We start from the raw sequence: 26,663 nt of genomic DNA, 5'->3' as shown, positions 1-26,663 counted from the left end.
TTTTCTTTAACTATCTGCTTCATAATTAAAAGGGTTAAATATGTTAGGGGTTCCTACAAATATGTCAACTTTCAAGTTTAGTCCCTACAAAATTTTTCTTCAAACAATGGTCCTCGCAATATTTTCCGTCCCTATTTTTGGTCCCTCCCGTTAGATTCCACTAACGGAGGCTTACGTGGCCCGCCACGTATCATGCCACGTAAGTTAAGGTAAATAATAGAAAAAAAAAAGAGAAAGATTGCGGGGGTTTTAAACCCCCTTTAAATAACTTAAAAAACAATAGACTTTGAATTTTCCATTGTATCAATTCTGCTTCCAGATTTTTCAATAGTTGCATCAACAGTAACTTCTCAAAGCTAATTTTACATACATTGATACACATACGCACATTTTAATAACTTGTTTTCCTGATTTAATAACTTGTGTTAGTCACAGGATTTACATATATTGGTTTTTATTTGTTGACTTTGCAGTGATGGTGTACTAGATTTGTATGCACTAGAATATTGATTCTCTCACACTTTTAATGGGGTGTGTGTGATATGTATGCAAGAGAGGAAGATAATAGAAAAAAATAATGGATAATAATATGATAGAAAAAGGAGAGAAACAGATGGAGAAATGAGTCAATGTAATACAAAATTTTGATTAGTTTACATGGTAGAAATTTCGCTTGTAAAAAAAAACAGTATTAGAATTAATGAGAAAATTGGGTGTAAAAAGTTTCAATTTTTTAATTTAATCTAATTTAAAAGTTAATAACAAGCATGAATAAACCCAAATTAATAATTACATGAAAGAAAAAATGAATGGAAACATACACAAACTTTTGTATTGTCAATCCAAAATTATTCGTGCCAACTTTTGCTATATTATTTTTTAATTATTGCAGCTCTAAATTCATAAGATTGTTAACTAAATTAGCAAATATATTATTTTTTAATTATTGCAGCTCTAAATTCATTAGATTGTTAACTAAATTAGGAAACATGCAAGTAAACTAGTTCATTCTGAGATCAAGCCTCTGTAGCTTCACACAACTTTTGTAGCTTCACAAAATTTTCTAATTAGTCATATTATATGGCATGTAATAATTAACTATATGGCATGTAATAATTAACTACTGCATCTACAAATGTGAGTATTATACTATATATACATGTAAGAAGCTAGTACTCTTACCATTACAACCACAAGCATATAACAACCATGGAGTCTCCAACATTTGCAACAAGCATAAGATCACTAACTAAATGGCGATAGATGCTGCATGTTGTTGCGGTAAGATCCCTTTCCTATTTGCATTTTACTGCCAACGTTTTTTCATTCTCATTATTTCTAACAGTTTTGAGATGCTTTCACGCAAAAATATAACTTGAGATTCTAATGCTGAAATTGTTTTGTAAAGATGATGATCATTGTTGTTATATTTTTCCTCACATTCCTTTGGCTTTCTCTCCTACTTGACACCTGAAATGCAAGCCACTTATTTACAATGACAGTTTCTTCAATTTGTTGGGTTAGTTGAAAAAAAAGATTGATTTGAATAATAATTTATCTGTTTACCTTTGCAAAAATTTCACCAGTTTGGATGTACCTGGTATGAAACGAAAACAAAAAGTTTAATAGGATAGAGTGAGATAAATTTTGTATGACAATTAAGATTAGAAGTAAAATATAAGTGGTCTTATATATATATATATATATATATATATATATATATATATATATATATATATATATATATATATATATATATATATATATATATATATATATATATATATATATATATATATGATATCACCATAATTTATATTTTATAGAACTGGTAGTTCTATGTCATTAAACAATTTAAAAATCTACACCATTGAATTGAAAATGATTATGCAAAGTATCAAAGAGGAATAGAATGGCTTTTGCTGAAATTTGTTCATAGTATATGTTATAGAAATTGCAAGTAAAATATGGTGCTTCCACTCATGCTTTTCTTAAATGCTTTATATAGGAATGCTACACAAGGACTTAAGGCTAAGATATATTGTTTGTTACCATTATATAAGACAGTAAATGTATAAAGCTTTTGAATTTAGTTTCTATTTGTAATGTACAATCATTTTCAATGTTGACCTGAATATCTATTCCACCTTTGACAGTGTTACATTCACATTAGGTAGCCAAGAGTTGTTTTATAAAGAGAATTGTGTCTTGAATATGAAGTAGTTTTGTGTCTAGTTTGTATGTGATGCATGGAGCATGGGATTTTGAAGATGATGGAATGAAATGGTGCCTGAATTTGTTCGTCAAATTCAGGCAAAAAAAGAAGGACAACGCTGGGAATTGGTGCTTTAAAATTATTGTTTTTAAGTTATTTAAAGGAGGTTTACAACCCCCGCAATCTGTCTTTTTTTCTTAGTTTTGACTTTCCCTAACGTGGCGTCATACGTGGCGTGCCACGTAAGCCTCCGTTAGTGCAATCTAACGGGAGGGACTAAAAATCGTGACGGAAAATTTTGGGAGGACCAAAATTCGACGAAATTTTTTGTAAGGACTAAAAGTGAAAAGTGCCATATTTATAGGGACTAAAAACTTATTTAACCCTAATTAAAATCCATACAGCCTTTTAGTTTTTTCCTCATATTTACGTGGCCATGTTTATAACAAAAAAAGTGATTGCAAGAAGTTGTAATTTGCAGGACATTTCTTCTACCTTAGACATTGTAAATAATGTTTATAATTGTCAATGATTTTGTTTTAATAGTTTGTGATTTAATTTTAAATGATTACAATTAAAAAAAAAAGAGATTTTCTTTAATTGATTATTTTGTTATTTGGTTTTAATAATTTGTGATTATATTCAATTATTTATGATTTAATATTTCTATGAAGTAAGAAAGGTATTTAAAATGGATGAGTTAGATGATTCACAATTTTGTGATAATATTTTGAGCTAATGAAGGCAACTGATTGAACAAATATAGCAACAAATCTTCTCGCTGCATATGAACTAATGTACTTCTATTGTTATTGTTGTTAGTGAATATCTTCATTGGAAGTCTAGTGCAAAGAAAAGCAATTTAAGTCAACAAATTAAAGAACGCTTTCTAGTCAAGATAAATAATTTAATTATTATTGTCTAGAATTATTTTCTTAGTCAATCTTTACATTAATGAACTATTATAGGTAAGTATAAATTATATTCAAGTATAAAATTTTCACACATGCTTTAGTTAGAAAAATTGTAATTGTTTTTCTTTATTTACAAAGTTTATCGATGCTTTCATTCAATCATGGTGATAATTTTTCATTGAATAATACAAGTTTTGGTTTTTATATTTCATTCTTTAACTTATATAGGTATCTTAATCAATGGACAAGTCTTGGATTGCTAAGCTACATAATACAAACGAATATTTAAATGGCTTGAATATATTCTTAGACTTTGCTTTTAAGAAGGACCCTACAGTACGATGTCCATGTCCTGTATGTGGGTTTTTAAAATGGGAAACTAGAGACGTAGTTAAGGATCACTTGCTTTGTAGACCATTTCCCAAAAACTATGTAATATGGGATCTTCATGGCGAGAAGCGACTGCCGGTTGCTTCAAGAAACGAAGATATTGTGCAAGAGATGTTTTGCTTTGAAAATCCAATGGAAACTATGATCAATGATGCATTTGGGAACCATAGACCAACCACTAATATAGATGAATCACAACCATTGGGTGGTCCTGATATATTAAATGGAGGGTTAAGGGAGGAGCAGAGTAGTTTTCGTGAGTTTATCGATGACGGAAATCAGTCACTTTATGAAGGAAGTAAGTACACAAAACTAGAATTTTTAACTAAATATTATCACATAAAGGTTTTGTGTGGATTAAGTGACAAAGCAATGAAAATGATACTTGATCTATTGAGAGACGCATTTGAACAAGCAAAATTCCCCCCTTCTTTTTATGAGGCTAAGAAAACCATTCAAAAACTTGGTCTTAATTATACAAAGATAGATGCATGTCCAAATGATTGTATGTTGTATTTGGGAGATGAAGAAAAGAACTTGGAAATATGCAAGCATTGTGGAACATCCAGATGGAATCCAAATCATAAAAAGAAGAAAGCGGCAAAGGTTCTTCGTTACTTTCCACTGAAACCAAGATTACAAAGACTATTCATGTGTTCAAAAACCGCAGAGCATATGAGATGGCATGCTTTGGAAAATAATAAGGACGGGTTGATGAGGCATCCTAGGGATGGTGAGGAATGGAAGAATTTTGATTCGATACATCGTGAATTTGCATCTTATCCAAGAAATATTCGCTCCGGACTTGCTAGTGATGGTTTTAATCCTTTTGGTAAGATGAGTACTTCATATAGTATTTGGCCTGTTTTCTTAATTCCCTATAATTTTCCTCCGTGGATGTGTATGAAGCACACATCCTTCATCTTATCAATTATCATTCCTGGAAAGGAGGTGCCTGGAAATAAAATAGATGTATATTTACAACCCCTAGTGAAAGAGCTAAAAGATCTTTGGAATGATGGTGTTGAGACTTTCGATGCATCAACTAATGAAACTTTTAGAATGCGAGCAGCTCTTCTTTGGACAATTAATTACTTTCCGGGCTTAAGTATTCTCTCTTGGTGGAACACATATACTGGGTTGGCTTGTCCTACTTGTAACTTTGATGCAGAACCTTGTCGTCTTCCGCATAGTAAAAAATGGTGTTTTATGGGTCACCGTCGTTTTTTAAGCAAAAACCATAGGTTTAGATTAAACCGTGTTCATTTTGATGGAGGTGTGGAGGAAAGAAATCCACCATTAAAATTGTCTGGATCTGACATTTTGAGGCAAATGGAAAATCCTAATATTACATGTAGGAGGGGAAAAAGAAATAGACAAGTAGTTAAGCAATGGAAGAAGAGAAGCATATTCTTTGAACTTCCGTATTGGGAGTTAAATTTACTGCGTCACAATTTGGATTTTATGCATATTGAAAAAAATGTATGTGACAATGTCTTGTATACTCTACTTAATGACAAGTCTAAATCAAAAGATCATCTCAATGCTCGAAAAGATTTGAAAGAAATGGGATTAAGGCGTGATCTATGGCCTGATGATAGAGGGATTTACCACCTTGCTTTGTTTTCACTAACACGCAACACCAAAAAGCTGTTTCTTAAAACTTTGAAGAAATTAAGGGTACCAGACGGTTACTCAAGTAACATTTCCATATGCATTGATGAAGTGCAACAAAAGATATTTGGGTTAAAAAGTCATGATTGTCATATTATAATGGAACAATTACTACCATTAGCAATTCGTAATTTGTTACCAAACCATGTTATCGCAGTCTTGGTGGAGTTTTGTTCATTTTTCAGAATCCTTTGTAGTAAAAGCTTAAATCTTCCTGAACTTCAAATACTCCAAGACCGCATTGTGTCCACACTTTGCCATTTAGAAATGTTATTTCCTCCATCATTGTTCACAGTTATGATTCATTTGACTGTGCATCTAGTAGAGGAAGCAAAACTTGGAGGTCCGGTTCATTACAGATATATGTATCCTGTGGAGAGGTAAATCACTCAAAAAAAATTAACTTATCATATTTCTTATACTCATCAAACTTTATTACATCTAAAATCCATAATTTTTGTAGGGAATTGGGTCATTTGAAGTCCTTTGTACGTAACAAGGCCCAACCCGAAGGTTCTATAGCTGAGGGGTACTTAGCTGAAGAATCTCTTAATTTCTGTTCACGATACCTTGAAGATATAGAGACAAGATTCAACCGACCTAGACGTGTTTGTGATGAAATAAATGAGCCTTCTTATGCTTCCACCATCTTCCCTCAAATGGGTAAACCAGTAGGGGCTTCATCAAATTTCACTCTATCTCAAATGCAAAAACAACAGGCTCATCGCTATGTGCTTCTAAATGGCAAAACAGTCACACCATTTATTGAGTGAGTAATTGAAATAAACAACATTTGATTAGAATATTTAGTATAAACTAGCATGAGCATTAATTGTATTAAAATTAATTCATGTAGGGAATTTAGACAATTCTTAAAGAGGAGTTTAAGGTCAAGAAGGCCATCAGCTACAGATATTGAAAAGAGAGTAAGTAGAGAATTTGTTGCTTAGTTTGAAAAACGGGTAAGTAATCAATCTAAGGCTATAATTCTAATTCATATTTTTTTTTAAACTTACTAATATAACTACTTTATTTAGATTTTGAACCCAGAAGCAATAAGGACTATGTCAGTTGATATGAAGTTTCTAGCTCGAGGACCATTGGACAATGCAAGAAGATTTAGTGCATACAATGTTAATGGTACAAATTTCGAACCTTAACTCGAGAAGAGGGGTTAAAAACACAAAATAGTGGTGTGTTTTTAACATCCAACACATCTTGTGTTTCGAGTCGTGCTGATAAGAACTTAAGACAAGCAGACTTGCCTTATTATGGGAAGTTAGAAGATATTATTGAGATTAACTATTATGGTCAGTTTAAGGTTGTTCTTTTTAAATGTAAGTGGGCAGATACAACAAGGGATAGAGGGTATAAAAAAGATCCTTGGAATTTTAATTGTGTTAATTTTGATAGATTAATTCATACTGGTGATCGTGAAGACCATGATCCCTATATTGAAGCATCTCAAGCACAAATGGTGTATTATGTAGATGATGTGGTCAATGAAGGATGGAGTGTTGCTGTGCATTTAAAACCAAGAGATTTATATGAAATGGGCGAGGAAGTCGAAGAGGCTGGATATGTAAATGAGCCATACCAAGAGCAACTACTTGAGAAAATTGTAAATATTGATGATGAGCATGCTCAACTGGCTACAAATGATATAAATGATGATATGATTGACAATAATTTGGCTTCTAACTTGTAAACATCTTCACACATGTCCCAATAGAAAATAATATGTATTATACTTTATTTAAAGGTAATAATATAGAATCTTTAAATTTGTTGCTATTTATGGGGTTTATACTGTATATTTATGCATATCTATTAATTTATAGTATTTAGCTCTAATATTTTCCTCTTTTTTATGAATATACAGCCATGGTAAAGGTCAAACGCTTCCAAAATCCACAAAAGTCAGAACCTCCACAACAATGTTCTACAAATCATGTGATTCAAGATGTGGTTCATCCTTCACCATCACCTCCACAACAATGTTCTACAAATCATGTGATTCAAGAATGTATGATGATTATTAAAAAATTTACTCACTTTATAAATTATTGTTTCTTATAGGACCTTTGTAAAAGAAATAAAGAAAGTCGAAGCAAGCAAGTTATTCCTCATACCGGCGGTTCTAAACCTCTAGCGAGAAAAAGATACGAGATGGTAATAACATTAATTTATATTTTTAGAATATATTTTTACCAATGCAAATGATCTAATAAGTTATTTTCAATTTTAGTTTATGGAAACTGGGCAACTACCGAGTCGTGGAAAATGATACATTGAAACTCACAAGAGAAAAGATGGATCATTGGTAAATGATGCTGCAAAGACTATAGTTGTAAGTTTATATTGAATATTTTGTTTTTTATGTACTTTGTATTTTAAACATGAAATATAAACTTTATAAAATTGAATTCTTATGTAGGAACAAATAGAAGAGGGTTTGACACAAAGTACTAATGATGAATCAGAAGTTTCTCCTCAAGATGTTCTCGGTAGAGTGCTTGGACTAGAGCATTCTGGGAGAGTGCGTTGCATGGGAATGGGAGTAGTACCAACTGGAGCATTTAGGAACACTAGACTGCGAATTTCAGATTTGAGTTATTCTTCACCTAATGTTGCAGTACCATCATCATCTAACCCTTGGCAAGAGAAGTACAGCCACTTAGAATCTCAAATTCAAACCATCTTGAGTTCATTCCAGACCTATGTCATAATGAAGGAAGGGAAGATACCTGAAAAATTAGCTGGCCTATTTGATAAACCACATGTAAGTTTCCTTTAAATATACTATTTTTCATAAAATTAGTGTTCACTTCTATTCCAAGATGATACGTAATATATCTTTATATATGAATGCGTAGTTTATACAATATTTTTATTATAAGTCATGGGTATTCACAACTGCTGCAAGTACATTAGGCTGAGACTTCGAGAGTACTTTGAAATGCTAAAATATATACCTTAAATGCTTTACATTGAAATGATTTGCTACATGTCTTAATTGTGCTACTTAGAAATCTTTAAGTACATATCTTAAATGCTTTGCATTGAAATGATTTGCTACATGTCTCAAATGTGTTACTTTGAAATGCTTATGTCACATTTTTTATCCTTTAGGTTTAATGGCAACAATATAAAAAATTAAAAGTCAATATCTTAAGTCATATTAATTAACTAAATGTGTTTCATGCATAAAATTGATCTATTTGAAGGGATTTATTGATTATAGCAATCTCATTGTCTTGAAATTTTAAAGTTTGTTAACTTAGTTTTTATAATGTTTCGTTTGTTGCTTTTCATGTAGATACCCCAAACAGTTTTGGTTTTGGAGACTATAAATGTTTTCTAGTTATTACAAGTATTGTTGATATAATTCTAGTAATTATGTTGCTCATTGTTAAAATTTCTATGTTTATTGGTTTTCAAAGTTAGTTGGGTTGTATTTTAGGTCATAGTTTTGATCTCTACTTGAAAGAAAATTTTCTTTATCAAACAAATGTTATCTTCATGCAAAAAAAAATTTTAACTGAATTTAATTATGTTTTGTTTTTAATAGTGCAATCATTTATGAGTGTATATGTTTTTACTAGGTAAATGATGCTCCGACTTTTCATAATTCACCAAGCATGCCTACCTCGCCATTGGATACTAGTGTGGGTAACTCATCTTTGGATGCAAGAAGATCATCAAATGCAAGCAATGAATGATGGTATTACAAATATGCAGACATGACTAAATTACCATTGGATGCTACTGTGACCAACTCACCTTTAATTGCAAGATCATCAAATGTTAGCAATTTTATTTTTAGTGTGATTAAAAATAGGGTAACCCTTGAAAATATGCAACCATTTCTAATGATTGGATGATAGTATGTCTAGCCCACCTTTAGATGCAAGATCATCATCAAATGCTAGAAACATTGGCTTACTGCCAACATATATTTAGAATTTAATGAATTTTAAGCTGCTTTAAAAATTATAATTTATTTGAGGTATTAATGTTGAATTATGTCTATGTTCCATTAAAAAATATCAATGTCTAATGTTCTTTGGATTGTTGATTTAATGAAAATTTTGTGGATATTTTAAAAAATGGTTGAATATTTTACATATGATGTCAATTAGAGATTTGATTATATTTCTAAATTAGAGATTTGATTATATTTCTAACATATTTTTATAAATACTAAATACACGTGATAATAATGAGCTTATAGAATTTCATAACTAAATCAATAACAAAGGAGGTTAAGAACTCCTACAATATACAAAATTTAATAAATAATGCTGTAAATGTTTTATAAAAATATCTCACATAAAAGGGGTTACTAACCCCCTGAAATAAAACTCCCGCGATATCTATAAGATACCAGGAGTAAAAAAAACTCCCGTGTATTGTTTGTGGCAATACTATTTGTGACAGTTTTAAAAACCCCCGCTAAGTATTTAGCGGGGGTCCAAAAACCCCCGCTAAATGTTAAAATAACCTCCGCTGTTTAACTTATTTTTTGTAGTGCAGAGCAAGTGGAGTTGTGCAAATTTGACAGAAACTTGCGGGGTGAAATTCACCTAGCAAATATTCTATTTTATAAAAAAAAATTGTTTTGGAAATTTTTTTATTATATTTTTAATATATAATACTAATAATACAGTTCTTTTTTTAAATATAATATTAATAATACTATTCTGTTTTCATAAAACATTCATTTATATATAAAAAATGAAAAAAATATGTTTTTAATATAATATTAAAATTTTCTGTTTAGAAACATATATTATTTTGTATTTTTTAAATGTAATATTTATTTATATATAAATAAACGAAAAAAATAAATTATTTACATAAACCTAAAAATATTGATCCAGTATAATATAAACCAATTTAACACTGATGCATTATATAATACAATCAAATCATAGAAATTTTATTCACAAAATCAAACTTCAACCAAATCATAAACTCTAACATAAATCCTGAAAACATAAACTCTAACATAAACCCTAAAAACATAAACTCTAACATTTCAACCAATCACAAAAATTTTATACACAAAATCATACAAATTTTATCATGATAAACAACAAGTAATTTCGTTTAGATGTATACCTTAAAAATGAGTTTGATGACAAAACTTTGAACCAGCTACAAAATTGGGTCTAGGAGGTTTTGATTTGTGATAAAAATGAAAATTTTAAGAGATTTTGGGTGTATATAATAATGAACCCTCAACTAGTACGTGTGTAAGAGAGAATGGGTATTTGGAAAACTGAGATATAAAATGGAGTGTGAAAATGAAAGAGAAAAATTGGTATTTATAATATTTTTCAAATTGAAACACACCCCGCAACATTTATTGTCGGTTAGAGTTACGAAATGACTCCCTCCCACCGCACAAATTTTGTGTTAGTCAAAGCCTGCCTTGTGCTTAGTGCCATAAGTAAAATTCAGATATTATCCTATCAACTTTTTGAAAAAACACTTGCGAAGTATTTTGCACCCTGCAAGGTAAAGAGACATTGGGACATGCAGCATGGCTTTCACCCCGCAATGTTTCCCTTTGAAAAAGTGCCAAACAGTCACCTACCACACCTGACACACAATAATTCCAACCTTTAATTTCCACCCTTTTTTTGAAACTTAGTTGCGGGGTGAATAATACTTCGCAACGTTATCTACAAAAAATTTCAAATTTCACCCATCTGTTACGAGAGGGAAAATCTTTTTCTTTTCTTTTATACAAAAAATTATGCTGCAAGGTGAAAATCCCTCTGCAAGTACATGTTTGCTAGGTGATTTTCACCTAGAAAACTCACATGGCAAAATCAATGTTTTCTTGTAGTGATTACGCGAGAAAAAGTGAAAGAAATGAAAATGTATTTTGGGTTTTTTAATATTAAGCTCGACAAGATTTCAAAATTCCGTGCCTACGTATTCCCGAGTGCAATGAGAAAGTCAAAGCTTACGTAGTTCTTAGGAAAACTTAAATGTTTTGTATTTTGGTTCCTGCACCAAATAACACACAAAAAAAAAAAGCCAAGTAAAATAGTATTGTACTAATTGTGACCCATAAATTAAAATATTTTATAATATAACAACAAAATTAAAATAATATCGAGTCTGATGTTTATTTAAAAAACAATCAATTTACAATAATTAGTTTGCTAGTAAAACACTTACAAATCCTCTAATATTATACCACTTAATAATAATGTATAGCAATTTTTAACATAAAATTTAAATTTAATCATCACTAAATCTCTCAAAGAAAAAAAGACTCCAATTAAATCATATTCAACACACTATTAAATCATGTTAAACATTCTCATATTTAATCCTTAATTTTTCTATTATTTTCTTTTTGATCTATATTTTAAAGATAACATTTTTTTAATGGAAATTTAACGTTAAAACATATAGGACAATTATGGTACATGCTATGAAATAGTTTGGATAGTCTGAATCTTCCAATAAATATACAGTACTATCCATACTTTTGAATTTTAATACTTATTGAATTCTCTTGTCTAATATTGCTAAAAAATAAAAGAACAAGTCTATTAATGATAAATTAATATTGAATAAATGATCATTATTTGATTTAACTCTCAATATTAAAACTCATAAATTATATTAAATCATCCACTAACACACATAAATAAGAGTAATGAGTAATGATTTATCAGAACAAAAAAAAAAACACATATTTATTGGTTTAATTTAAAACCAATAATATTGACTTTTCTAAGTATTAAAAAAAAGTAATTAAGGAGCGTTGAGTTTATATTTACCTAAGAACACGATCGTGAAAACTGTTTCTTATGATTGTTTTAGCTTGAGGACATGATTCTTTGAAGTATTTTTAAGAAAGTTGTTATAATCTCTTGCAAAATGAATTGTACTTGATGAGAACATGACAATAACCAATACTTTTAACCAACAAGATAGTATTTTATAATATAACAACAAAATTAAAATAATATCGAGTCTGATGTTTATTTAAAAAACAATCAATTTACAATAATTAGTTTGCTAGTAAAACACTTACAAATCCTCTAATATTATACCACTTAATAATAATGTATAGCAATTTTTAACATAAAACTAGTAGGAAACCCGTGCTGTCGCACGGGTCTGGTCGGGATTTCACATTACATGTATTTAGTTTTGACTTGTAAAGTTTTGAGTTGTAAAGTTCCTTTATATCTATAAAAAATTTATGTAATAGGTAGTATCTCATAAATACGTTCACATCTACCCGTTAATTCAGATAAGCTAAAAATTCAGTCGAATCCAAATGTCAGATCTCGTTAAACTTATGCATTTTACAAATCTAAAATGTATAACAGGAATTAAGAAATAAATAATAATTATGAGGAATTATTTAGTTTTCAATTCAATAATAATTATTTTATTCAATAATAAATTTTTGTAAAGTCTATATTAAATGATATAATTTTGACCATTATTATTGTAATTATCATTTAATTGTCTCTAAGATGATAATAAAAATATTGAATTGAAATCTCCAAAAATTGGACTCTTTGTATCTGCATTAAAAGACTTTTCATCTGCCCGCGTGACCTTTCAGATTAATTGGATTGAGCAGGGAAAAACTAAATTTGCATTGAAAAATTAAAAAAAAAATGATTTTTAATGTTATGGTAATTTGCATTTTTATTTTTTCCAAAATGCTATATTATTAATATAGGACAACAAATAAAAAAGTCACCCGTATTTTTTATGTTAGATGAAAAGCAAAAGTCATTTAAAAAAAAACTCTTTTTAACTTTTAAAATTATGAAATTAAGAAATAAATAATAATTATGAGTAATTTAGTTTTCAATTTAATAATAATTATTTCATTCAATAATAATTTATTAAATGATAATTTGACCAGTATTCTTGTAATTATAATTTAATTGCCTTTAAGATACATGAGAATAAAATATTTGAATTGAAAGCTAAAAAAATTGGGTGTCTAGAAGACTTTTCATCTCCCCATGTGACCTTTTAGATTAGTTGCATTGAACATAAAAGAATTGAATTTGCATTTAAAAGTTAAAAATATGAGTTTTAATAGATATGGTCATTTGCATTTTTATTGTTTCAAAAATGCTATATTATTAATATAGGACAACTAAAAGTTACGAAAAACAAATTAAAACAGTCACCCATATTTTTTATATAACATGAAAGCAAAAGTATCATTGTTAAATTAGTAAAATAAATTTGAGATCAATTGTTCGTATACAAAACTTAACATAGGGGCTATTGAAATAACTACATATTGTAAATACAACAACAAATTAACAATACATTTGTTCATTTAAAAAAGAATAATCAAATGATTAATTTAAATATATTTGTATCAACATTAAAAAAAATTCGTTTATAACAATATTTGTTCGTTTATAACAATATTTGCATAAAAATAGACTTTTTTCCATTTTTAAAAAATCTATATCAAAGATACATTTTTTTACGTATTTAAAAAGAATGTCGTTTTAAAAAAAAATATTGGACCAACAATAAACTTTATAAAACATAGAGTAACACTTACTTATGCACCAATTATAATTTATAAAATGCTCTGCTAAGGAATGTCGTTTTATAATTTAATATTTTCTTGTTGGCACCAACTATAATTTATAAAATAGTCCAGTAATTGAGGCCAAGTTTTTTTAAATAGATGGTATTAGACACATAAGGAAAAAAATATATTAAAATAAATAAGTAATAAATTGTAATTACAATATTATTTTAAATGATAATTTAACCTTTATTACAATATCATTTCATAAAAATAATTAAGTTTTTTTATCAGAAGTTATTACGACTTTTATTGTTCTAATAAATAGTTTGAATTAATGTTTATTGTGTAAAAAAAGAAAGTAAAGAATGTATGATAATTTTTCTTATACAAAATTGAAAATAAAAAGAAAATAATTATTGTCATTAATGCTCCATATGACCATATGGAAAATTGAAGAAAACAAAAGAAGAAAGTTTAAGAATGTCTTTAATGCTTCATTTGGAAAATTGAAAAAATAAAATAAAACTTAAACGATTCAACTTCAAATATTTGTTCTCTTTAAATTTCCTTATTCGTTTAATTAATTTATACGATTTTTCTTTTACTAACAACCCACTTATAAAAATAACTTATTTAATTTTGTAGGAGTAAACTTACTTGTTATTATCCTTCAAACAAAACAAATGAACGTACATATAAGTCAAGATATTTTGATAGTTAAAATTGTTTAAAAAAAATAATTAAACTACAATTTCTTCTGCCGTAATAAATTTAAACAACTTTTTTCAAGATAATTACTTAAAGCAAATGAGCTCCCTTACAGTCAAACACAAAATACATTACACAACAAAACTTAATTCAATTTGTCAACTGCTACAAATACTATAACCTCATATCATTTCTTAAAATAAAAAACTACCATAAAAAAACAATAGAAATACAGGATAACCAATTATTATTATTAAGATACTTTACACATTTAGCTATTTATCAGCATACTTGCTGAGCGAAAAATCTTAATTTTTGTTAAGAAAATAAGAATTATTATAAAAGAGGAAAATAATTTATCGGAATGAATTCATAATGAATATCTTAATTTATAATGCTTGTCGGGTCCGTTTACACATTCAAATTACATTTTATAAACTCTTTTAGTTTCCTCTTTTCTATCTCCTTGTTTCTTAACCTTGTCTCCCTCTTATATAAATAAAGTCATAGGCATCTGTGTGTAATATGAATCTATAATATGTTTAAAACTTCATGCAGTTACACTAAATTAGTTTTAAACAATCTCAACCAATGATTTGCAGATCTTTAAACTCTATGTTTAAAAAAAAATTGTATAATGCAACAAATGAAGTCATATAAAATATATAAATTTATTACGCAGAATGCATTTATAAATAAAAGTGACAAATTTAAATTAAAAAATAATGAAACAGATTTAAAAAAAAATCATTTTATGATATAAATTTATTCTATAATCATATCATGTAATTATAAAATATGTTCTATTTGTTTCATATTTTTAATAGATATCAACACTAATTTTAATTTATCTTTTTACTTATACTATATCAACAAATTCTTTTGAAACCCTGTTTGATAAAAATAGAGTAAATAAAAAATATAATTTTAGTTAAAGTCATTCAGCGAATTTAATTATTGCAGCAACCAATATTAATGTTCACTAATCCTAGTAGATATTTCCAAAGTGTCGATGAAGTAACATTTAAATAGAGATTAAAATTAGAATAAAAAAAGAGGAGTTTGTTTTTGTAAGGATTCTAAAGGCATTTTCAGAGAAAAAAATCAATTCTTCCCCAAAAAAGGCCATCCAAACATTCATGAGTAAGTTACAACAAATCATCCCAAAGCTGAATCTTCAAAAATCATCACATTAGAGATAGCATCACACTGCTTTTCTTTTCCCTCTCTAAATTATAATTCAACTACCTTCTATAAAATCAATTTCAACAATTTATAAACCAAAACAAAACCAATGTTGATGCCACCGTGGCACCAGTATGTCAAACATTGTCTATTCTGAAGTTGCATTTTTCTTGTTGTTACATTCGCTTCCAGTTTTCTGTGGAGCTTGAGCTTTCAATCGAGACCTTCAACTCTTCGATCGCTACTGTAACGCCCAAAAATTCGATTATTCGCTTAATCTAGACGTTCGGAGTTTTTAGTGAAGTTTTCGTATTTTGAGACGATTTAGTCGGTATTAGTTCGGGATAGCGGATCGACATTTAATCGAAGATTTTAATATTTTTAGTATTAAAAATATTAATGAGATAATATGTAGCGTTTTGGGAATTTTCCGAGTAATTAAGATTAGACCGTAAATATGAGACACTGAGTATTCAGTCGGTATATTAAAATAATCAGATTTTATTTTAATGGTATTTAATGGTGATAGTTTTTTTTTATTAAGAGTAGACTAAATTTTGGGTTTAATTAATGACATTTTTAAGTGTTAAGGGGTATATTTGGTTAGGCCCATTAAGTAGTGGTGGTCTCTTTTGCCAATTTAAAAAAAAAATAATAGAAGCATAGTGATAGAAAGGGAACCGAGGAAGAGAAAGGAAAAATAGAGAAGGGAGGCTAGGGTTTGTGAAGAGGAGAAAGGGGGACCCAAAAGTGTTGCTCTAAAGTGCAATTTTTCTCAAAAATCTCCATTGATTCTTCTTAGAGTTGCACTTAATCCAAGGTAAGGGAGATTCTTACTACCTAAATGTGAATATGATGGATTGTATGTGGGTTTAGGGTATAGATTGTTGTGTTAATTTTGTTTGTTGTAGATTCATTAAATTAGAACACTATTGATTCTGTGTGCGTAAATAAAAATGAATGAGAAATGCAAGCAGCTGAAATGGTGGTTTAATGAGTATTGGCGGACGATATAGTGATTGGGTGAAAGAAGTTGCCGACGGCACACCCACCTAGCCAGTTATCCTGTTTCTCGTGAGATTTTATTTATGTATAGTAACTTGTTTTCATTTTGTGCCTTATGTGAGTCTTTTTAAATAGAAACACTTAGGTGCTAAAGAGTTATCATGTAACCTTATTTCTTTCTATTTCAATGTGTGTGCTGGTAGTGCCCCTTGCTGTTTATACATAAGTATCTGTTTTGCTACTTATTGTTCTAAACTATAACTTGAGGTATGTATATAATATAATGGAAATAATAGTATAATGAATATTTATGAGATGATATATAATAATTGAAAATAGTAGAAGCTTAATAAGTGTAAAACAGTATTCTGGTGGAACAAAGTGTAATTTAAAACAGTCTCGTTTGATCGAAATAGCTTAAATAAACGGTATACTTAGTTGTCCGGAATTTGATGAAAATTCACGTGGTAGCTAAGTTTAATTAGTAGATTAACGTCGTGGTGTTATTTTGTTGAAATTGTGATAATTTACGAATCGACCGAAATTGTGTTTGATTTAAATATTCTTTATAAATAAATGTTGGTTTTGTGATGGAAATTGACACAAATTTTAGAAATAGAATATAATGAAATTAGAATTAATATAGTGTGACATTGATCGGTTGATTAAATTAAATAGTAGAATTAATTTCAATAATTCTAATTAATTGGAATATACTTAGACTTGAATAAATTATTCGGTTTATCGGTAAATTACGGTGTCTTGAGAATTTGACCGTAATCGTGATTTGGTTGAATATTTATGTTGAGAATAATATATTGTTATGCCAATGATGTTGTCTTGATAAATAATATTATGTCTAATTGAATTAGTTGATAATTGGAGGTTGATTCGGTTTACTTGATAAATTAGCAAGTTGAGATTATCTTACGAATTGATCGATAATTATGGTTTTAATTTGAATGATTTTTTTTAATATGTGAAATTGAGTAGTTGTGCCAATGTGCCGAAACGTGATGATAATTGTAATACTGTTGATGATATGCGAATTGTATATTTGTGACGATTTTGTTAATACACGAAGTTGTATGTTTGTTGTGATATGCTGAAGCATGAGGATATATATGTAATGACTTGTTTATATGCGAAGTTGTATAATTGCGATAATGTGTTGAAATATGACGATGTTTTGTGATGATTTGTAATACGTGATGTTGTATATATTTGTGATGATGATTTTGTGACTAAGTGAAGATGAAATATTATGGTGATGTGAATTACCTCGTATAGATGGTAACTGTTTGTGATATAGGCTCATGCCTCGTGACGATATGTGATTGTGATGAGTATGCTGTATTGTCTTGTTTGTCGAGTCACATTTCATTTGCATACTCTGTGACGGCCTGGATTGACAAATTAGTGACGAAGGCTTATGCCTTGTGCCTCTGAATTGGGCAATTGGTGACGGGGGCTGAAGCTCCGATTGGTACCACATGCATATACATGAGTCATGTCCCATGTGTCTTATGTGATTCATAGTTGTGACGTTTTGTGACTATATAGTCATTGTATTTTTGTGACTTATTAAATGATGAAATTATGTGAAGATGTGAATTTGTGATTTAATGAATAGAGTGATGATATTAATACTTGTGAATGCGATTAACCGAATATGCCTTATTTTCTGATATATATATATATAAAATAAAGATGCCTATGTGTTGACTTGTTGATGATGCTTATATGATGACCTGTTGAATTTGTTTATCTGTTGATATCATGACTATTCATTGATGATGTTCTTTGTGCTGTTTATGTTGATGTTGTGTGAGACGCTGATTCATTTATATTCTTTACCTAATATATGATTTATCATGATCCTATTTATATAGTTTGATATCTCACCCTTGCTGCTGATGTTTCCCCTACCATGGGAAATGGGCAGGTACTCAAGTATAGATGTGGAAGTTTGTTGCTTCATCGAGTCCAGTTGGTGTGTCGCTCTGATACGTAGCACTCGGGGGGTTGCTTATATCATTATTTCTAGGTTGTTGATGTTTTAGTTGTTGTTATTTTAACCGTTGATTCAAAGTTGAATAATATGAATTACTTATTATACTTCAAAGTAGTTTGAGTTGAGATAAGCTGATAGTTGACTGTTAATTCGAATGCTATGTATCATTGTTGAATGAAATACAAGTTGAAGTTTTAAGTTGATATGTGATACTCCAATGTGTTGTTTGAAAATTTTTAAATACTCTGATATTTTCCGCATTATAATTTTTGGGTAGAATTTGGGGTGTTACAGCTACTGTAGTATAGTCGCATCCAATTAATTCCTGCCACGACAAAATTACTAACATTAATGCTCATAGAAATTACAGTAACTGGTCCATCAGTTCACAACAGCAAATGCAAGTTTAAACATTCATTGATCATGGAATTCAAATGAAGGTCCAAAGAGGGAATCACACAGCCAGTTTCAAAATCCAAACATTCAAGAGCCAAGGGCCATGCACGTTCAAGCTTTTACACATTGCATACATTTAACTTACACACAATCTTGAGTCATTTTCTAACCTACATAACTTAACAAAACCATTCAGAACAATAAACTATCACCATTCATCATTCATGTCAATTCACCATGCAACATCAAAGGAAATTCAATTTTGATACAAAACAGTCCTAAAGCCAACATACTAACAGTTGATTGCAGATTCTCTAATGTTTTTCAAACTACTTCAATTAGTATAACATTTCTAACTAACAGGAAATAGTATCCAAAATACACATCCAAACCCAAGCATTAATCAAACATCCTCTTATTTGAAGTCAATATGCAGAGGCAGCGTAATATGGTGTTATATTCAGAGTACCTCAATGGCTCACATAAAACCAAAGGGGCATACGGTTCAGAGATCTATGCATATTAAACATGTACCAAACTTGCTGCAACATACCTATTGTGCCAATGAACCTACTCCAGTTTTGAGCCATGCTCCAGTCCAAAAACCGACTTGCCACGACTCTGCAAAACAAAATAACCAAATAACATGAAAAAATAATAAGCACTCAACCTCATCAATTTACTTCATCATATACTTTCCCAAACAAATCAAAACCATATTGTTTAGAGAAACTCACTATGACAAAACTTACATTTAGAGAAACTCAACAACGTCTAAGATTCACTATTTATGAGCAGCATCATATTTTCAAGGAAATAAAAACAAAAATACATGAAATAGAATACCAGATTCATCCATGTTCGAAGTCTGAGGTCTTGAGGTGAAATTAGAATCAAGCTTTTCTTATTGTTTCCTCTTCTTCTCCACACCTAATAGCATGCTCCTCAATTTTCTGGCGAAAAACATTAAGGAACAGAGAAGAAAATTAAAGAAAGAAAGATGTAGATCTTCACCTCCCTTTCAACCAGCACCGTCATCGGCATCAACCATCTCAAACAGGCAAACAATGCCCTAAAATTTACTACCCATTACAAAACAAAAACAAAAGAAATATAGAAAACAACAGAATATATTAAGCATAATTTGAAAATTGAAAATTCAAAACATCTATTAATATGGTTTAGGCAAGATTCAAATGAATGAATCTCGGGAAAGGATTTTTTGCAATGTAAATAATGATTTTCTCAAGAATAGAATATTTATGATGGATGTTCAATTTTGTCTGCCACCATAAATGCATCCATACATCCCTTATTCGTTCAATTCAAGTTATTTGTTAATGGAATATAAATGGAATATAAAAAATATATATAAAATGCGACAAAAATTCTTGGTGTGCCACATCAGCGGTATTAAATACCAAATCAATATAAATCAAGTAATGTGCAATTAGTCTGTTTTACCCTTGTAATTAGATTAGATTAAGCTTTTAATCAGTTGGGTTAACTTGTAATTATCAGGTACTTTACATTTTATATATTTATAATAGATTTAAATTTAATCATCACTAAATCTCTCAAAGAAAAAAAGACTCCAATTAAATTATATTCAACACACTATTAAATCATGTTAAACATTCTCATATTTAATCCTTAATTTTTCTATTATTTTCTTTTTGATCTATATTTTAAAGATAACATTTTTTTTAATGGAAATTTAACGTTAAAACATATAGGACAATTATGGTACATGCTATGAAATAGTTTGGATAGTCTGAATCTTCCAATAAATATATAGTACTATCCATACTTTTGAATTTTAATACTTATTGAATTCTCTTGTCTAATATTGCTAAAAAATAAAAGAACAAGTCTATTAATGATAAATTAATATTGAATAAATGATCATTATTTGATTTAACTCTCAATATTAAAACTCATAAATTATATTAAATCATCCACTAACACACATAAATAAGAGTAATGAGTAATGATTTATCAGAACAAAAAAAAAAAACACATATTTATTGGTTTAATTTAAAACCAATAATATTGACTTTTCTAAGTATTAAAAAAAAGTAATTAAGGAGCGTTGAGTTTATATTTACCTAAGAACACGATCGTGAAAACTGTTTCTTATAATTGTTTTAGCTTGAGGACATGATTCTTTGAAGAAGTATTTTTAAGAAAGTTGTTATACTCTCTTGCAAAATGAATTGTACTTGATGAGAACATTTTATGAACATGACAATAACCAATACTTTTAACCAACAAGATAGTACTTTCTATTCAACAATACTTTTTGACACATTAAAATATCTGGATATATTCTAAACTGTGAACAACTCTAAGTTAATCTCACCGATAAAAGTTCCACGAGTTTTATGTTGTATTTGATATTAATACTCATAATAGCACAACTTTAAATTGTGCATAATCAAACCAAATGATATATTTCTTTACTCGAGTTGGTATCCGCTCCACTTTTTAAATTGTCCGGTTATTCAGTTTCTTTGTTGATCTTTTGACGCGTGATATTTAACTTATCAATTGTTCAGATTAGATGTAGTAAATTCTGTAATTTTTAATAAAATATATAAAATATAATTTTCACAACACCTTTATATCATTTTCTAAAACCTAACAACACCAACTGCTTCAGTGTCCACACTACTCGCCGGCGTACTGTTACCGATTCACATATATCGTCGCATTACGGTTGTCCTTCATCTCTCATGTTCATTCAATATACATTGTCGACATGGAAAAAAAATAATTCAATGGCAAGGGTTTTAAATCTGAGAAATCAACAACTTTCGTTATGCTTGTCGTTGCAAGGACCGGCCTCTTCGCTGAAATTCACGTTAGTTTGATTCTGAAATTTTCCCCAAGTTTTTTTAGCAAATCTTTGCAAAGTGTAAAGACAGAGTTGATGAACTAACTTGAACGGTGCATCAACCTTGTTGAGGCTAGACAGTGGCAAAGAGATTGTCGAACCGGATGGAATCACGGTTGTGACGAATGGAGGCGGAAGGTCCAAATAAAAAATTTGATGAGTATTGGTGTAGATCTGCAAAAGAGAAAATTGTGTGAATGGATAGTGAAAGAGAAGAACCATATATACTATTATTTTTTAAATTAATTACAAATAGTGATTTTTAAATTTCAATCTGAGAAGAACCATATATACTATTATTTTTTAAATTAATTACAAAATTGTGTGTTGTGCATCTAAGATAGAAACCAGAAAACTGGATTGATCTGTAACTGGAACAGAGCCAGACTCATTTGGTCTCATTGCAACAACAACCATATCAAAACCCAAGTGCATAACCACCCATCACCACACCAACAAAAATAAAAAGGAGATGCTTCTGAATCTCTTCTAATACCTTCTTGAATGGTGGAAAATGTCTAGTTGCACTTAAAGGGGCGGCATGAATAAATTGATTCGGAACCTCTCTAGCTTTCAAAATGTCACTATTCCTTATCTCTACAAGATCCAAAAGAACTCCAAATACTAAATCTCGGTTGGCAAATTCTGCAACACAATAAAATATCATGTTCAATACTGTGTTAAAAATCATTTATGTGTTAAACAAACAAAAAAAATCTTTTTTAAACCAGAATAGTGAACAACCAGTCTCCAAAAGGATTCAACATATACCATTTTCAAGCTCTTTTGTGGAGAAATTTAATTTTGGATAGAAAAATGGAGTTGTAACACACTATAAAATGGAAATTTATATATATAATTTATATATAAAATGGATTCAACATATACCATTTTCAAGCTCTTTTTTAAATATAATATGAATAATACTATTCTATTCTCATAAAGCATTCATTTATATATAAAAAACGAAAAAAAAAATATGTTTTGAATATAATATTAAAATTTTCTGTTTAGAAACATATATTATTTTGTTTTTTAAATGTAATATTTATTTATATATAAATAAACGAAAAAAAAAACAAATTATTAACATAAACCTAAAAATATTGATCCAGTATAATATAAACCAATTTAACATTGATGCAATATAATTTAATACAATCAAATCATGGAAATTTTATACACAATCGTACTTCAACCAAATCATAAACTCTAACATAAACCCTAAAAACATAAACTCTAACATTTCAACCAAAACTTTGAACCAGCTACAAAATTGGGGATTGGAGGTTTTGATTTTTGATAAAAATGTAAATTTTAAGAGATTTTAGGTTTATATAATGATGAACCCGCAGCTAGTACGTGTGGAAGAGAGAACGAGTATTTGGAAAACTGAGATATAAAATAGAGTGTGGAGAATGAAAGAGAAAAGTTGGTATTTATAATAATGTTGCAAAGTGAAACACACCCCGCAACATTTATTGTTGTTGAGAGTTACGAAGTGACTCCCACCGCGCAACTTTTGTGTCAGTCAAAGCCTGCCTTGTGCTCAGTGCCATAAGTAAAGTTCCGACATCATTCTATCAACTTTTTGAAAAAACACTTGCGAAGTATTTTGTACCCCGCAAGGTAAAGAGACATTGGGACATGTGGAATGACTTTCACCCCGCAATGTCTGCATTTGAAAAAGTGTCAAACGGTCAGCTACCACACCTGACACACAATAATTCCAACCTTTAATTTACACCCATTTTTTTGAAACTTAGTTGCGGGGTGAATAATACTTCGCAATGTTATTTTCAAAAAAAATTCAAATTTCACCCATCAGTTACGAGAGGGAAAATCTTTTTCTTTTCTTTTATACAAAAAATTATGTTGCAAGGTGAAAATCACTATGCAAGTACATGTTTGCTAGGTGATTTTCACCTAGAAAACTCACATGGCAAAATCAATGTTTTCTTGTAGTGATTACGCGAAAAAAAGACGAAGAAAGGAAAATGTATTTTGGGTTTTTTAATATCGGGCTCGACAAGATTTCAAAATTCCGTGCCTACGTATTCCCGAGTGCAATGAAAAAGGCAGAGCTTATGTAGTTCTTAGGAGAACTTAATTTTTTTGGATTTTGGTTTGAGTGATACGGACGAGTGTCTAGACCAACACGAACGAGTGATGGAGAAAGGGTAAAAATGGTAGATTGTAAGTTATTTAAGTCATCACGTATGAGTGTTGAGATAAAAGGAAAAAGGTTGTCTGACGAGATGTTGAATCTCGCTCCTACATATTCTCCTATGCATTGAGGAACTCAAAACATATGTAATTTTGGGAAACTAAACTAGGTTGGTTAAAATATCCATATTGGCGAAGTAATCAACACGAAAAAGAAGTTAGAGCTCATAACAACAACAAAACACACAAATGCAATCCCTCAGTCCCCTTGATCCCCTAGAGGAACTAATTTATAGGTGAGAGAGTCATGAATATTGAGTCAATATGTTATAAATGGAGGGAAATATTTGCGAAGTTAGAGTGAATGAGAAATTGCTCAATGGCAAGGAATGTTTGGTTTAGCGATCCGTGTGTCTTTCCTTTGAATCAAGGGTTGTGATTTTAAGTTTTGTGTTTGTTTGTAAGACTAAAATCTGAGTTTGTTAGGAGAATTAGTGAAAAAGCTGTGAGCTCAATTTATGTATGTATGGTATGTTGATTGTTTGTGATGAATGTATGTGTGTAATTGGTAAATTCTTGTTTCCATGTTACATCATAAGGTTGATGCTAATGATGCATGGTGGTGAGATATAGGGATCATGAAGGGTATGACTATGGACAACAAAGAATATGATGGACTTGAAGATGACTTGTCTGCCCTTGTTCTCATTTTTCACGTGTTATACATAGCATGAGATGGTACGTTGGATGTAAGAATATTAAAAAATAAACTATCTTATTTTATTCATTTCATTTTCGCTTTTTTTCTTTCTAATTTTATCCTATTTCAAAATAAAAAGAGCAAATAAAATGTTCTTTGTTGCAAGACTCAATTTACATGTGCAAATACAATTATTAGTTCAAGTTCAAATTAAAATATGCCATAATCAACAATAGTTAAAAATGCAAATTAAGATATGAAAAAAATTAAAAATGCAAGTTAAAATATAAAAAAAAAATCAATTGTAATTAAAATGCAAATTAAAACATGCAAAAATCATTTTTAATTAAAAATGCAAATTAAAATATGCAAAAATTAATTAATAATGAAAATTAAAATATATAAAAAATTAAAAATTCCAATGCAAAAATCAATCACAAATGATATAGTTAGTAAATCAAATAGAGATCACTCGGGCATTTGGACTTAAAAATAAACCTGCAAATGAAATAAACAAGGTAAACAAAAAGTCAACTTTTAACTTTTATGCAGGTGTTGCAAATGATGTAGATGAATCTTTATGGGTGAAATTTAGGGTATGACACATTCCTCAACACAAACATCAACATACTTTTACAAAAGTATCTAAAATAACACAAACAATTACATTTATCAATAAAAACATAAACTTACCTTAACAAAACAACAAGATACCTCCCTAAAAACATCAACATACCTAATAAAAAACATCTACCACAACACAAACAACAATATTTATCAATAAATACAACAACTTTCCTTAACAAAACAACAACACACCTCAAGAAAACCATCAGCATACCTAATAATTAAACATCTACAATAACTCAACACAATAACATTTATCAACAAAAATAACAACTTACCTTAACAAAACAACAACATATCTCAACAAAACCATCAACAACAAAATCAAAACTCGTAAAATGAATGGAGGAAAATGTTTCACGTACGCACCTTTCCTTGAAAAGATTCGTCGAAAATAAAGACAAACAAATGAGTTACGATGATTTGTGCAAAGAGAAAATAAACACAAACAAATGAGTTATGATGATTTGTGCAAGGAGAAGTTGTGTTGTAATTTTGTTAATATATTATGGAGTTTTGAGAGATTGGAATAAGGCAAGAGAAGTTAGGGTTTCACTTTGAGTGCAGTAGCACATAGTGGTTATTTCCCATTCACTGAATAAAAAAATAGTAAGATAAGATACTACACAAGAATATATGTGTCTATAAATTAAAAATTGTGCTAACATATATTACATGATAATCATAATGATCAGCAGGGTGATCTAGAGGAGTCAAATTGCCATCGCAGTTTGAGATAATTTGAATATATGGATAAGCATGTTTATTGCACTATAGAGACTAAGATAGTTTTCTGGTCCATAAAAAATTTAACAGAAAGAGAATGGCATTGCATTATGAGTCTGCACTTGTTAAATATTAAATAGTGTGATATCCATGCGTTTGCACGGATGCTCGTCGTTTTCGCGCATTCGGGTTGAGGCAAATAAAAGGTATTAGTAAAAGATTATATTTTGATTAAAATTGGAAAAGTTATAAAAATACTAATAATAAAAAAAATTGAATATTGAACATAAAAGATAATTAATAAAATAAAGTTTATATTATTTTAGATTGAATAATACAACTAAGAATGCACTTAAGAAATATAGAGTTTCCATCTGTAAGAATAATGTATGTAATTGATAAAGAAATAATAATAATATAAATAGGTATATTAAAGGTATTTAAAACAAATAATATGTTAAAAAATAGATGTGATTTTAATTTTTAAAAAGAAATA

The 26,663-nt window shown here is 29.2% G+C and overlaps 1 protein-coding gene and 2 long non-coding RNA genes across 3 annotated transcripts; 2 read left to right on the top strand and 1 right to left on the bottom strand.

Moving 5' to 3' along the window:
- The first annotated feature begins 3,366 nt into the window (after positions 1-3,366).
- Positions 3,367-7,210, top strand: LOC131632638 (uncharacterized). Its single transcript, XM_058903384.1, has 5 exons — positions 3,367-5,573; positions 5,657-5,962; positions 6,050-6,155; positions 6,231-6,955; positions 7,076-7,210. Exons 1-3 carry the CDS (start codon positions 3,370-3,372, stop codon positions 6,141-6,143), a joined length of 2,604 nt encoding a protein of 867 aa, XP_058759367.1. The 5' UTR covers positions 3,367-3,369; the 3' UTR covers positions 6,144-6,155; positions 6,231-6,955; positions 7,076-7,210.
- Positions 7,211-7,274: 64 nt separating this feature from the next.
- On the top strand, positions 7,275-9,209 carry LOC131632645 (uncharacterized). The gene is made up of 4 exons (XR_009293065.1): positions 7,275-7,365; positions 7,442-7,543; positions 7,631-7,975; positions 8,799-9,209. It is a non-coding gene; the product is annotated as an uncharacterized LOC131632645 (long non-coding RNA).
- A 9,748-nt stretch (positions 9,210-18,957) lies between these two features.
- On the bottom strand, positions 18,958-20,083 carry LOC131632646 (uncharacterized). Its single transcript, XR_009293066.1, has 3 exons — positions 19,899-20,083; positions 19,606-19,673; positions 18,958-18,981 (listed from the first exon to the last, which is right to left on the bottom strand). It is a non-coding gene; the product is annotated as an uncharacterized LOC131632646 (long non-coding RNA).
- Positions 20,084-26,663: the final 6,580 nt, after the last annotated feature.

The sequence above is a fragment of the Vicia villosa genome, unplaced genomic scaffold (assembly GCF_029867415.1).
Source record: "Vicia villosa cultivar HV-30 ecotype Madison, WI unplaced genomic scaffold, Vvil1.0 ctg.000976F_1_1, whole genome shotgun sequence".
In the NCBI taxonomy this organism is placed as follows: Eukaryota; Viridiplantae; Streptophyta; class Magnoliopsida; order Fabales; family Fabaceae; genus Vicia; species Vicia villosa.
The sequence above is the reverse complement of the archived record's forward strand: the minus strand, read 5'-3'. Positions and strand labels throughout refer to the sequence as shown.

Excerpts from the sequence above, each read along its gene's own strand:
- LOC131632638 (XM_058903384.1), top strand. The coding sequence starts at position 3,370 with ATGGACAAGTCTTGGATTGCTAAGCTACATAATACAAACGAATATTTA. Across the intron at positions 5,574-5,656 it reads TATATGTATCCTGTGGAGAG|GGAATTGGGTCATTTGAAGT; the intron begins GTAAATCACTCA and ends TAATTTTTGTAG. Across the intron at positions 5,963-6,049 it reads ACAGTCACACCATTTATTGA|GGAATTTAGACAATTCTTAA; the intron begins GTGAGTAATTGA and ends TAATTCATGTAG.